Source organism: Epinephelus moara, chromosome 20 (genome assembly GCF_006386435.1).
Source record: "Epinephelus moara isolate mb chromosome 20, YSFRI_EMoa_1.0, whole genome shotgun sequence".
Taxonomy (NCBI): domain Eukaryota; kingdom Metazoa; phylum Chordata; class Actinopteri; order Perciformes; family Serranidae; genus Epinephelus; species Epinephelus moara.
Genome location: NC_065525.1, coordinates 9809589 through 9823938, shown reverse-complemented (window position 1 = coordinate 9823938; position 14350 = coordinate 9809589). Strand labels below are relative to the sequence as shown.

Below are 14350 nucleotides of genomic sequence, written 5' to 3'. Positions count from 1 at the left end.
TTACAGTCTTACTTAGCAACTGCAGTAGCACTGTTTTCCTCTGAAAAGCAGTATTGTGTGAGCTATTGCAAATATATTACATCAGTAAAAACCCATTTGCACAGCAGGTGTAAAATTTATAAGGTTTAGACAATTCGAGTAGGACGCTGCTGTTACCTTGTGTGTCATAATGCTCACTTGCTTACTAATAGTCTGACAATGCAACAGCTGATGCTGCACACCCTGACTACAGATGTCATGGGACTGCAAAGCATCTGCCTGTGTGTTTGTCTCCCTATGAAGAACAGAGAAGCTGCCCTCCTCCTGTTTGCTGAATCACTGAAGCCTCATCTTTGTGGCACACATCAATCCTGCACAACTCATTCCCTTGGACAAACGGAGATAAACACAGAGAGAGCCACATATGGTGTCTGTTGTCATCTAGACAATGCTAGCAAACTGCACTTAGAAAATTATATTTATATATATTTTTAAAAGAATTAAACAATGATTAAGTACTTGTTTTAGCTCGCAGAATTACAGATGTAGCTGCCCTTCCTAGGTCAAAGGTCAAAAGTGACATAAGTGTGGTAATCACAATACACTACTTGAACAAGTGACCCCTCACTTAAATGCAGGCTCGCAACCTGACAAACAAAAAGTGCGTTTTATGTATGCATTTTCATGACTTATTACTGTAGAATACTGTCAATGTCACTACAAGATGGTTAATCAACCAATAATATAAGCATTTATAAAACCTCTGAACTCTTCATGAATACACCATGTTGTAAACTGTGAATCTATGTTACACTAATCATTATTATCAATAATAATAATGCTGATAATAATAATAATTAATTTACTGTTGTCTTTTTCCCTGGTCCAGTAATTATCTAAAGACACCCAAGATTTATCCAGTAATCCTTTGAAGGGGCTGAGAATGACCGGACTAAACTAGTCTAACAGTGTAATCCATAATGATATATCATTCACAGGAGTCCTTTTTCTGCAGAAGGAGTACATGACTGTATGTATATTTACTAAGGGCTCTAAATGCATTGGTACTTTTATTTAAGTAAAGGATTTGAGCACTTCTTACACCCCTGTTGTGGCCATCCTCCTCCTACTACGATGACAAGTTACCAGACAACCTGCCCAAAAACCACAGGCCAACATCAGCTTTATGAACTGGCTTTTCTGTCACTGATTTATATCATATTGTTTACATTGCTATATTCGTGTTAAGTTATTATAAAAGACAACTAGATCTGCTGATTTATCTCTGTAACATGCTAAATGAGCCAGTTGTTAGCAAACGTAAACAGGTAGGCCTATAGAAGTAGCAGTTCTGTTAGCGAGGCTAAACAAGCGTCCATTAGCTAGGCTAAACAGCTGTGGATGCAGCTAGTTAGCATGCTAAACAAGCTTAGTGCAGGAACAAGCCTTTATAGAAATGCTCCCGTTTCGAGATTGTTTAATTGCTAGCTCAATATATAGTTCTTTATTTTATATTTGTACAAGTTTGTTATCCCCTTATAGTTATTTGATATATATGTAGGCCTATGTATTTTCTAATCAGCCTTGTGAATAATGTGTATCATTTTCATCAAAGTTTCATCCTCATGTCAAATGAATATGGCCCTCCAGTGCCTAGCCACAACTTATTTTTGACTTGTGTGATATAGTTGATCATTTTATCAAAACAGGCTTTTCCTTATCACAGGGCAGCATGATGAACACTAGCACTACAGTGTGTTCACTGAGAAAGATGATAATGGTTTAGAGGACAATGTTTTTCAGTTATACTCCTTTTTTGTTGTTGTTGTTGTTGTTGTTGTTATTTTGCTGTTAACTGAAATTACATTCCTTACAGTTACCACAGAATCATGTACAGTATGTACTGAGGATTGACTTACAGCACTCCAGCAGATGAGGTGGTTGGTGTCTGGATCCTCCACCAGGGTCCACAGTTTGGTGAGAAAGGCTGGAACATTGCTGGCATAGCTGCCATCTACCCCCATGGCACCCGGAGACTCCTGCATGCTGTCCACTGCTAAGACGGCTCACAACAGGAAACCAAAGGTGTGTATGTGTGAGTAGAAAGTGTATGTGTGTGTGTGTGTGTGTGTGTGTGTGTGTGTGTGTGTGTGTGTTGTGTGTGGGTATGTATGTGCAGACTCCCAGACTAGTCCATGTTTGAGAAACTCCACTTTAGATGATCCGTTACTGATAATCCCAAGTTTGTCTCAGTCTATTTGATTCCATTTCAGTCGGTCAAACTGTCTCTGTACGTCCTTGCTAAAACAATCTCACCTTGTCTCTGAGTTTCACTTTCTCTTCTCTTGACTTGTTTAATAAATCCTGCTTTAGTCTTTGTTGCTCTTGGAGTTTCTTTTTCTCTTTAGCTCTCCTCACTCTGTCCTCCCAGCTACACCAGTCAGCCAACTGAATGTCATCACAGATGGTTCATGTCAGCACACACACACACACACACACACACACACACACACACACACACACACNACACACACACACACACACACACACACACACACACACACACACACACACACACACACCGCTACCCCCGGCCTCCCGCTGACAATCAAGAGACCGCCCAGTGAAACAATACAGCATGCACACAAAAGCATCAATAATACACCACTGTCCAACCATCAAAAGGCTACTGGTTAAACTGAATAGCGCAGCGTTCAGGGTACCTGTATGCCAGGTAGAAAGGGCCCCCTTATTAGGTCTGAGAATTATTATAAATGTCTTGACGCTGTTATGAAGTGAACACACTGTACTGTTTGTGCAGTAAAACTGCAGTAACTTATTAACTAACTGATTCAATCAGAAATAGGGATGTTATAGTGCACATTATGATATCTTAATGTGGGGCAGTGTAGAGTCCCAGTAGAGAAGGGACGTATTAGGAAATGTAAATTAATAATTATCCAACACTTTAGTCAGCGGTGGAAGAAGTATTCAAATCATTTTCAAGTAAAAGTATTAATACCACAGTAGGGAAATACTCAAATTACAAGTAAAAATCCTGCATTCAAGATCTTACTTTAGTAACACTGCAGAAGAATAATCAATATCATTTATCTTAATCAAAATAAATATTAAAAGTACAGGCTTTTGTCCATGACATAATATTTAGCACGGTCTTATAGAAATATGTGAAATGGACACTAAGTCTTAACAACGCATGGTGGCGGGCACAAAATTTCATACTGACAACACAGAACAAAGTATATTAGGATTTTTGTCGTGGTGGGCACGAATTAATGGTGGATGGGTCAAACAAACATAGACTCAACTAGGCGGCTGCTGTTTGTGTGAAACTTGATTTTACAGTTATGTAAAAGCAAAGTTATGCAAAGTACTTAAATCACATATATGTATTATTTTTTTTGTTTTTTACTAAAACCACAGTTTTTGTTTTTTTTCTAAACTTAACTATTGTTTTGATGGGTCAAACAGACATGGACTTTTATCTAAGAGGCCGCTGTCTGTGTCCCCACTGACCAAGTCAACGTAGCTACACGACTTTACAGACTTTACCGAACTATGCCCAATACTTTCGTAATGTACGTAGTTTCTTTTAACCAAAATTTTACCTAAAGTTGACTATTTTTTTTGGATGGGTCAAACAAACATGGACTTTCAACAATGAGGATGCTGTTCATGTCCTGTGTGAAACCACAGGTAAACAAAGTAATGTGACTCCACAGACTTTATATAACTATGCAAAGTACTTTTGTCGTGTATATAGCTGTTTATTTTTTTAACCAAAACCACAATTTACAATTTACTGTACTGGCATTGTGTTGCCAGCACATAATTTAAACACATTTTGTGCCCACCACCACATAATGCATTCAAGAGGTCACGTCCATTTCAAGAATTTCTGTGAGCCTGTGTTGTAATACTGTTGATATACATTGATGCAGTAATATGTTTTTGTAGCAGGTCGAGCTAATACTAACTACTTCATATTTAACAAGGCATCTTATTTTGGAAGGTCATTACAGGTTTTGTATGTACAATATTTCCAAGAGAAATGCAGTGGAGTTGAAGTGTAGCATAAAACGGAAATATTCAGGTAAAGGTCAAATACCTCAAAATTCCTCCCCACTGAAAATTATGACACAAAATTCCATAAATTTGCTGTGGATATCTACAGCACCCAGAGACTGAATCATGGTGATTTTGGTGACTCCATGGCCTTTCCTTTAGTGCCACCATCAGGTCAAAATTTCCGCTTGTAAACAAATTATATCAAAATCTAATTGGCAGATTTTCATTGATTTTATTAGACAAATTAATTTTCCCCCAGACCATAAACGATTTTATTGAGGACAATCTCTTCTTTCCTACAGCAGCACCCTCTGTTAATCATTCATTGTTGAGAAGGTGACAAAATGACACATGGTTTGATGTTGCAAAACTTATTTATTTGATACAAAATTTACATAATTGTAAAACTGAAATTTTACAATAGCAACAAGGGAGTACTGAGAAATATGTTTTATGATAATCATAAAATGGCTGAAAGTCTGTTGGGTCATTTCAAAGTGGAAAGTAGAAAATCTTAGGATTCACAGTTTAGAGTTTCATCTGATACACATAATACCACCGTATGATTTACAAACTGTACACAACACTACAATAAGCAGCTTTGTTGCTTTCAGTAAAGGCCACGGTGTAGTTTATGGAAATTGTTTTCATATTCCTTCCTTCTTATTCCTTATTCTGAGGGGAGCTATGGATTTGTCTTCACAAGTGAGCCCTTTCAAATACATATCGTCATTTGATTCATTGTTCATATAAAAATATTGATAGTCTGCTTTAACCAAAAGGGATTAATGCTGCAAAGCTGTATTTTGAATGATGTTTCAATAAGCTAATTTCATGATTAAGATGACTTCTGTCTTGGTATAGTTTTTCTGAGTTCGATCTTCATGCGGTATGGTTTGGGGGTCTGGCTTATCCCATAAATAGGTGTGAAGTCTGGCTTTCCTGCATCCTCAGGCCAGATGAACTTGAACCTCCTCAGCAGTGACACTATAATGAGATAAAGCTCCATTCGAGCCAGACCCTCTCCGAGACAGGTACGTGGACCTGCAGATTAAAACACCCCCATATATATATTTTTTTTTATAACTTAGTGATATTTCTCCGATCAAACCTTCCAGTCATGATTTCAAACTATCTATGAAATTGATAATCACTTCACTCACCTATAGAGAAAGGCATGAAGGCCTCTGGCTTCACAAACTCTCCCTGGTCATTGAGGAAGTTTTCGGGGTTGAATTCATGGGGGGATTTCCACTGTCCCTCCTCAGTCAGCACTGAAGACAGGTTGGGGATGATAATGGTTCCCTATAGAACAATACCAAAATTACAAAAAAACAAAACAAAAAAAGAGGTCTATTAAAATGTAAACACATAACTTTAGCTTTTCTTTTACTGTGAATGCGCTTTTCCATGCTCCCACGCTTTAACATAGAGCCCCATCCCATCAGTAAGCCCTAGGTTCAATCACTATACCTATGTGTATCATTCACCTAAAATTCAAGAGCCTCCACAAAAGTCAGCAGACAAGTATTACTGTCTTATTAAATAAGTGTTTTAATGGCAACACAAAATATATATTAAAAAAAAAAAAAAATACTCACAACATTCCAGTAGCAGAAAGGTATGAAAGACTTTACAACTAAATCATAACAATTACAGAATAAGTCTCTCTTTTTTTTTTTTTGTGATTGTTTATGTGAGGTCTTCCCCTCTTAAGCGGTTTTCATATAACCTAACCTTGTCTCCCAGAAAGTACGTTTATATCACACTTATTTGTAGCAGCAATTGCATTTTGGGTAAATATAATGCTTTTCTTTTTAAACTAATGATGAGATGTTGTTGATTAATATATCTGGCAAGTCTCAAAACGGTGATACTGAATGTATCAGTAGAATGTTTAATTTGTTAACTGCCAAAATACTATGCAATAATACCATCTCGCAATAAAGTATCCCCTCATAATAATTACATGATTGCGCCACTGACAGAACTTATCAATCATTATCAGACTATCAGAGACCACAAGTCAGTGACTCCAAACAATACCCCCTGAATTCATTCGGGGAACATACATTAGAACAGACTAGCGAGTGCCCAGGTGTGTGTCACTGAAGGGGCCCTTCAATTCAGGCAAATCAAGGGCAAAGAATTTGGGGTGCTTACTACTCACTGAGGATGAACACATGCATCCTTGATAATTCTCTAGGATTTGATCCTCGGTAGAATTCAAAGGATCCTTGACATTGGAACAGTCCTTCAGCCTTGAAAGGATCCTTCCTTGACTTTGAGAAGCACCAACTCTCGTCTGGTCCCTCCCACTCGAGTTGAAAATCAAGCTGTTCCCCTTAGTGCTCTGTCTAGAGGCCTGGAGAACTTCCACTGTGTTGACTGGAAATGCAACGTTTTTCTGTTGCATTTGTTTTTATGACTTTGTATTGTTTCTGTATTTGCAGTATGTTTGCTGTTAATGTATTTATGCTTTGCTTTATGAAGCACTTTTTTTTCATTTGCAGCACATTTCTATTGTATTTGTTTTGTATTTTTGTACATGTCTCTGAATTGGCATCATTCTTAAGCTGCAGCATGTTTCCTCTAATGAAAATGCTTTGGGCTTGTTGCAGCACATTTGCCGTGTCGGCCACTGTACATACTTCTACTGCGACAGCACTTGATTCCAGTGTTGGCACAAAATCCTTGCGCTACATTTAATGTTAAAATAACTAACTTTTACACAAACGGTCTTTAAAATTATTATTATTATTGTTATTGTTCTATTTATTTATTTACTTTTTAAAAATACATTTTAGAAAGTTGTGATGAATATGGGGCGGAGGCTCTCGGGCACATAGCAAACCAATATTTTATTATACCAATTAAAGCTTAAACTCTTGATTTTACTCTGAAGTTCAGCATGATGAAGTGGCCAAATTTTTAGTGACAGTATCATACAGTATATTCACTATGTCCTGCTTTTAACATTTTATTGAAGCTGAACAGGATGATGTTGATGTTGTGGTTTTAACGGCTGTTTATTGTTTATTAAATTGTTTTTTTTTTCTTTGTTTTTTTTTAGAAATTTTATTACAGGTGGCTCCCCACCTGAATTCAACATTAAGTGCTATGGTTCGAATAGTGTTTCACAGAGAAACTTGTAACAACATTATCTTCTTCCTTCTCAACTGTTTCCTCCCTGGTAAATCTTATCTGGCAGTGCTAAGAGGGATAATGCTCTGACATGAAGCCTTTTCTACATTTTTATGACATACATTATTTTCTACATACCCTGGGGATGGAGTATCCCATTAACTCTGTGTCGTTGGTGGTGGAGTGGAAAACAGAGAAAGGAACAATGTCAGCCATTCTCTGGATCTCATGAATAACTGCCTGCATGAAAGAGGGAACTATTAAAGCATCACACTTTAGCACTGTAACATCTCAGATATATAAGACTTAGATTTTACACTTCACAGCACAATTAAAGTAACCCTTATACCTGCACATAGGGCATCTGGTGTCTGTCTTCAAAACTGGGCTCATCTTTCCCATCCAGAATGTTGTCAATTTCCTGCTGACAACGCTCTGAGTAACACAGAGAGAAAGACAGCACGGGCAGAGGGAAACAAAGAGTGAGGCTGTTCACAGAGAGAGAGAGCCATGCAAGATTTTTTCTAGTTCATGTGTTTTATGGAAGCCTTAACTGTGTCAGCTGATTAAAAAGAAAAGTGTCTTTTAAACTGTGTAGAGATAGTTCATCACATACTAGTGTGGTTAGTTGTCCGCATGACCAAAATGAAATGTGACAAGTATGTTTAAAAGAGCTTTAAAAAGAGGAAAAGTCAAACCAAAATGTTGGCATTGTAAACCACATTGCCAACCCCAACCTCATATTTGCATGTTTCATGAGTATAATTTCAACATTTATAAAGTGACGTTGCCATGCAGAGGTGAAGGGATAGTGCCACAAAGGCAGTTGTTTTTTTTATCAGGAAACCAGGTATTTTAAGCCAAAACCTGATATTTTCCTAACCATATCCAAGTCATTTTTGTGCCTAAACATAACCTCCATTAACCATTGTTGTTGAAATGTAAATAAACAAACTTTCAACGCATCTGCTACATACTAATATACAAATTTAACGTGTCCATGGTTTGCAGAAATGTACAAGGCCAACATTTATTCTAATGTTTTGGCGGAGGGTCTACAGCCATTCTGTGAGCCTGTACTGAGCTTTGTTTTGTTTTGTCAATATTCTAACATGCTGATGGTTATCAGGTACAATTGATATTGTGTTGACCATCTTAGATTGGCGTGTTAGACTGCTTACATTTGCTAAAAAGCAAAAGCACAGCTAAGGCAGATGGGGATGTTTTGCAGGTATTTGGTTATAAACCAAAGTATTGGAAAAGTTAAAATACAAACCTGATGATGTTGCTAGATGAAAGGTCACATTATGACAATTTATCCTCTGGGGACCATGAATGTGTCAACCAAATTTCATGGCAATTCAATCATATCCTAGTTGTTGACATATTTTACTCAAAACGATGAATGTCTGCCTCATAGTGGCACCAGAGGAAAAGTTAAGGGGATCATCACTGTCAATGGGATACTTCTTTGGGAAACCACCAATTTCTCAATGCGTTCTCACTCCAACTTGTCAAATATAGCAGCTTTGTCTGTGGACTCTCACATCTACATATGATGCGCTAGGTAGCCTCCTGCATCTGTTCTTGATGTTTCATGACGCTGTATCAGTCAATGCTTGTTACGTTGCATTGTGTCTACTCAAAATACACTTCTGTTTTTACAGGAACTGTACACCTCATTTTTATTTGTGTAACAAAAGCATGTGGATTGGTTCAGAAAAAAACAAATCATGATCTGGCTCAACATTCATATGGGAAGTGAATAGCAGACTCCCTGAAGAAAGTCTGGGGTTTGTTGAACCTCCCCTCCTGATCCTCTCCAGCCCGCCCATCCTGTAGGAATTTTCCAGCTTCTTATGTTACAATGTTACTGACGACACTTGCGTTTCATGTCCACTGACATAGCACTAGTATTTGACGTGCCTTTGTGCATTGGTATCTAATGCCCATATCAATGACAAATCGGTGGTATTTGATGAGTTTGGAATGAAAACGCATTGAATCTTTGGAGCATAGCTAAATAAAGTTGAGATGGACAGATGATAAGACAGACATACCCTGTATCTCTGGATAATTCATTAGGTATAGGAAGGCACTGAGCAGGGTGTTGGCGATGGCATCTGTCCCCGCAAAGTGAAGATCCAAAAGAAATGCACAAAGCTGGTCTTCAGAAAATGACGAGGCATCATCTCCTCTCTTTGCAGGCAGACAAAAGAGAAAAAGAAATGTCACCATCAGAGCAAAGAAAATGTGTTAGCTGTAAACAACTACACAGTTCATACCAGCTGAACAGAATTTCTGTCTTTTAAAAAAAGAGACCCACACACCCTCTCCAGTTCATCCAGGTAGCAGTCTATGAAATGCCGTGGTTTACCAGGAACTCTAGTCTTTTTTTTCTCAGCCAACATCTCCATACGTTTTTCATGTGCAGTCTGGTAAGAAAAAGTTAATTAAATAAACAGGTTCAAATTTTAGGAACATTTTTTAAAATAAATGATGAGGATTTCTCAGGGGCTCTTGTTTTGATTTCTTTAAGTCTAAACACCATTTTATTGTTTTGTTTTCCAGTGCCACAACTTGTTTCTTTGTATTCTATACTAATCAATGTAAACCAATTTACAGCAAGATACAGTGGTCAAATGATGAAAATGATTTCTCAGCATGCCATATACAGTAACACATAAACAATGTAATGCAGCGTCTGAAGTTCTGTACTTTGTGTTTAGTGCTAATTAGCTTATGTTAGCATGTTACAACATTCAGCTAACACATTAAGCTTTTCATTGTGAGCTTGTTAGCATTCTGGCATGAGCATACGTCTCAAAGCAGCCAGAGTCGCTGGCATGACTGTAGACTGTTTCATCTTTTCTTTCTAATTTCAATCATTCTTTCTTTTTGACTCTGACTTTCATTAAGCAGGGCAAGTTTTCTGCAATGCAGACTGATTCTCTCTGGTTGGCACGTCATTTTGTTATTCCTTGGCATTCACTACAGAAACTACCAGGTAGCCTTCCTATCAACCCCATCAACTGAATCCATAGTCAATTATCTCTGTGATAAAAAACAATGGTGTAATGTTTGTTTGCACAATTTTAAAATTAACAAGACATACCCTGAACAGCTTAAAAGCTTTCTGGAAGGGCAGTGGCAGGTTGCGCACAATGGGAAAAGAGTCATAAATCTGTACAAGAGAGAAAAATGAAAAATTACAAAGCTGAAAGCTCCTTTTGCCAACTCTACATTTATGTTGCTATGAGTGGCTTTGTTGTCGAAAATGTTACTCACCAAACCCCAGCGGCCATTGATTAATTTGGAGGTGGCATGAAAAAGGCCGACAAAAAACTTCATGAACTCATCTTCATAGGCGAACTGCTGAGCAAACATAACTTGGCAGATGATGTTAGAGGCTGCACTGTGAAAGAGTATGATGGGGTTCATGGTCTTTCCTGGAAAAACGATATGAGCAAAGATTCTTGGACACGGCCTTCACAAAAACAGAGACACGGATTATATAATCAGGCATAATGTTACTTAAAAAAAAAATTTCTGGTGTTCATTCACCAATATCTATCAACTTTTTTTTTTTTGAGAAAGGTCCTAGGAAAACTTAATGTCAGATTCATGATGTGTTCTTAAACTGCAGTATTGTTTGCACACTTGTTCGTGTGATGATGAATCTCCTTGTCCTTGTGAATTGAAAGCACATAGTTGTTCCTTATCATCTTAGGGAAATGGCCCACCAGTACCCATAAAAAGGCACTGCAGGGCTTTGCGCACACAGGAATTGAAAAGAAAAGGTCAAGAACACTAAGGCAAAAGTCTAAAGAGGGTGAAGCACTGGACTTCAGACTTAAAACTTGTATTGCTGCCTCGGGGTTTGCCTCTGAGTCCTAATCAAGTTGCAGTCTCAGTGTATATCCATGTCTGTCCAGACTCATATGTAGTCATGACAGTAGACGATGCTTTAAATATGAATGTTGCTGTAAAGAAGCTACAAATTCCTTAAACAACCTGGAAGCATAGAAGATTTATACAATTAACACAGTTTCAAAGTGGATACCCAAGATTAGTGTCACCAATTCAATTTCTGATCAATATCTGATCTGTCTCCCCTTCTGTTCCTCAGTTACAGTGCTGAGTAATGGCCAGAAAAGTGTTTTTGCAGAACGTTGTGATGTCACAGTGAAGTCGTCCTTTGACCTTTTGAAAATAAAATGTTGAAACTTAATCATTGTATTCTATCAGCATATATGTGAAATTTTGTCATGTTTTGTGAGAGTACAGTGACCTTGATCATGATCTACATCGTCCTGGAAGATGCATTCTCTCCTAGCCCTTTCATGCATGAATTATGACTACTTTGGTCAAGATTTTTTTTTGGTGTTTTCATACCTCCACTACAGTTGCATGAAGTAACCTCACCACCATAACAACACTGTAAAGCTGTGGTTGGTGTGATGACATTCTCTAGTCTCATTTAGCCATGTTAGCAACCCCTGTTTTTAAGACACATTGAAGCTTCAAAATTCACAGTGGGGTAGTTGACTACTTGACTTCTCCTTTTTGTTACTGACAATCTGTCTCATATTCTTCTTTTAGAATATAGTGACAGTTTCAGCAAATATGACAAAAAGTTATTTTTCATAAAAGTTATAACGTGCAGCTTTAAAAACGGCTGGTGAATGAGGCCCATTGACCTCTGGGTTCCTGTGACATACCAACACTCTGCTCCAATATCTTTGTAATGCGATGTATCTCTCCCAGAATTCTCTGCTCCATTGAGTGCTTCCCCAGACCAAGGTTTCTCAGGGTCATCAGACCAAAGCGTCGTTGCTGTCTCCAGGCAGGGTTATAATCTGCTAGAATCACTCCGGGAGCATTTGCTGCATTCAGAAAGGTCAATTTAGAAAATGGCAGTCACCTTCAAATACATTTTTTAAATGCATTGAGTGATGGTTCAGTGACAAGAGCTGATGTCAACATTATTATTAACAGTATATAAATACACCGATCAGCCAAAACATTAAAACCACTGACAGGTGACGTGAACAACACTGATTATCTTGTTACAATGCAATGTTCTGTTGGGAAACCTTGGGTTCTGACATTCATGTGGTTGCCACCAGACACGCTCCACCCACCTTAACACCAGTGCAGACCAGGTTCCCCCCCATATGGCAGTGGCACTCCCCAGTAGCTGTGGCCCCCCAGCAGGACAATGCACCATGCCACACCACAAAAACTGCTCAGGAGTGGCCCGAGGAAGGCATCAACCTGGCCTCCAAATACCCCAAATCCCAGTCTGATCAAACATCTGTGGGACGTGCTGTTAGCCCACCTCACAACCCTCAGGACTCAAAAGATCTGAAGCTAACGTCCTGGTGCCAGACACTATAGGACACGCTTCAGAGGTCCTATGTTCATGCCTTGACAGGTCAGAGCCAAGTCCGGTCCAAGAAGGACCCACCCTGGATCAGGGGTACCTCTGGGGTACCAGCATGTCCCTCAAATGTTCGATCAGATTGGGATCTGGGGTATTTGGAGGCCAAGTTGATGCTTTGAGCTCTTTGTTCTGTTCCTGGGGCCATTCCTGAGCAGTTTCTGTGCTGTGTCATATGCATTGTTCTGCAGGGGGGTTACTGCCATCGACAAGTGCCGTCTCCATGAGGGGGTTTACTTGGTCTGCAATGATGTTCAGGTAACAATGCAATAATGTATAGCATATTGAAAAATCACTCTGCACAGACAAAAAGCCAAAACTTGCTCTGTACCTTTCACTACTACAGCATGATTAACCATTTGGTCTTGTGGTCTGCCAGAGAAGTCATCAGCTTTGTTGATCAGAGCTTCTTTCAAGGCCTGCAGCCCACTGATGACCACCACAGGCCTGGGACCAATGAAAAGGCTGTACACGTTACCATAGCGTTTGGCCAGCTGGGGGCAGAGACACAGTAGAGAAACATTTACTGAGACAGAGGCAGGGGCGGACTGGGACTAAAAATGAAAGTAGATGCAGTAGATGCAGATATTTTTGAGATGCGCATGCGTGGCGTCACTGGTTTCCCCGCCACTTCGGTCCGGTAAAACACAGCTTTTAATCCAGTTTCTCGCTTCTTTTATTAACGAACCACTTGCTCTCAGCTTTTATTGTATGTACTTTTTAAACATGGACTAAGGTGTTAAGCCATCGGGCCTGTGGTTGTCACGGATCATAGACTACCGCAGAAGTGAACGCGGAAGTCGCCAGCCGAACCGCATTAGCGAGGCGCCAACTTTTAAAAATCGTTTAACTGTGGGAGACCTGCAACTCACCACCTGAAGCGGACTGCCCCCTTAAAATTGGGGAAGGTCCCCTTGGACATTTTGGCCCCACGACCGAGGGTAAAAATTTTAACTCACTTCTGTGTGTTGATACTGTGTCCCGGGGAACGGATCTCCAGCACAGGCCGCAGGTATGTTGGTGGTGTGTGAGTCCTGCCTCCCAACCCTGTCAAAACTGAGGGAGAGCATCTCCGGACTGCAGGCCGACCTCAAGGAGAGGGAAAAGATCCTCCTGGATTTTACCACCGTCGCCACGACCCAGGCGAAACATATTGCTCACCTAACGGCATCCGGCGCTGGTGACGGGAGCATGATGGCCACGGACAACAACACCCTGCCATGGACCGGCTCCATAACCACCGGAACTCCGACACCAGCACTAGCCGAGTCCCGCTGGCACCGCCAGGAAGCCAAGCCCAAATAATCGGCACTCTCCACCTCCTGCCTTCGCCCCGCGGAGCCGCAGCGCTTCATCACGGAGGATGGAGCGGGAGCACCGGTGAGCTCAACTCCACTCAAGCCGAGGGAGCCCTGGTCGGTGGTGGCCAGGGGCTCTGGGGCTCGTCCATCTCCTCCTCCTCCGCCTCCGGAGCTGCCGCTGGATAACAGGTATGACATCCTAAGCCTGCAGGTCTTCCCTCCCGTGGATGCTTCGTCCAGCTCGCCTGTGGAACCTGTAGGCCTACATCCAGCTGGCCGTGGCTCTCACCAGTCCAGGAATCGGCGTCTGCTTGTCCAGCCCGACCCCTCCCCTCCATCCCGGTCAGGAGGAACCGCGGCCCGGCGCCACAAACACCGGGCTCCATCCCGTCAC

The 14350-nt window shown here is 40.2% G+C and overlaps 3 protein-coding genes across 6 annotated transcripts in view; 1 reads left to right on the top strand and 2 right to left on the bottom strand.

Annotated features, from left to right (window-relative positions):
* The window catches only part of hsf4 (heat shock transcription factor 4), a 38020-nt gene extending 35522 nt beyond the window's left edge, over positions 1 to 2498 (bottom strand). For 2 of the 4 annotated variants that reach the window (XM_050073675.1, XM_050073678.1), the window contains exon 1: positions 1899 to 2498. In XM_050073675.1, the coding sequence (XP_049929632.1) occupies positions 1899 to 2024 (126 nt within the window). In that variant the 5' untranslated portion in view covers positions 2025 to 2498. The remainder of the gene's footprint in view (positions 1 to 1898) is intronic. The other 2 variants (XM_050073676.1, XM_050073677.1) reach the window with 2 other exon arrangements.
* LOC126408262 (histone H4) overlaps positions 1 to 14350 on the top strand; it is a 583921-nt gene that overhangs the window by 332068 nt on the left and 237503 nt on the right. The gene's annotated exons all lie outside the window — the stretch shown is intronic.
* Positions 4424 to 14350, bottom strand: part of LOC126408226 (cytochrome P450 2F2-like) — a 10818-nt gene continuing 891 nt past the window's right edge. The window contains exons 2-11 of the mRNA XM_050073672.1: positions 12987 to 13149; positions 11934 to 12098; positions 10501 to 10661; positions 10328 to 10396; positions 9543 to 9647; positions 9273 to 9411; positions 7562 to 7647; positions 7351 to 7452; positions 5232 to 5373; positions 4424 to 5112 (exon numbers count right to left, since the gene is read on the bottom strand). Of these exons, the coding sequence (XP_049929629.1) occupies positions 4907 to 5112; positions 5232 to 5373; positions 7351 to 7452; positions 7562 to 7647; positions 9273 to 9411; positions 9543 to 9647; positions 10328 to 10396; positions 10501 to 10661; positions 11934 to 12098; positions 12987 to 13149 (1338 nt within the window). The 3' untranslated portion in view covers positions 4424 to 4906. The remainder of the gene's footprint in view (positions 5113 to 5231; positions 5374 to 7350; positions 7453 to 7561; positions 7648 to 9272; positions 9412 to 9542; positions 9648 to 10327; positions 10397 to 10500; positions 10662 to 11933; positions 12099 to 12986; positions 13150 to 14350) is intronic.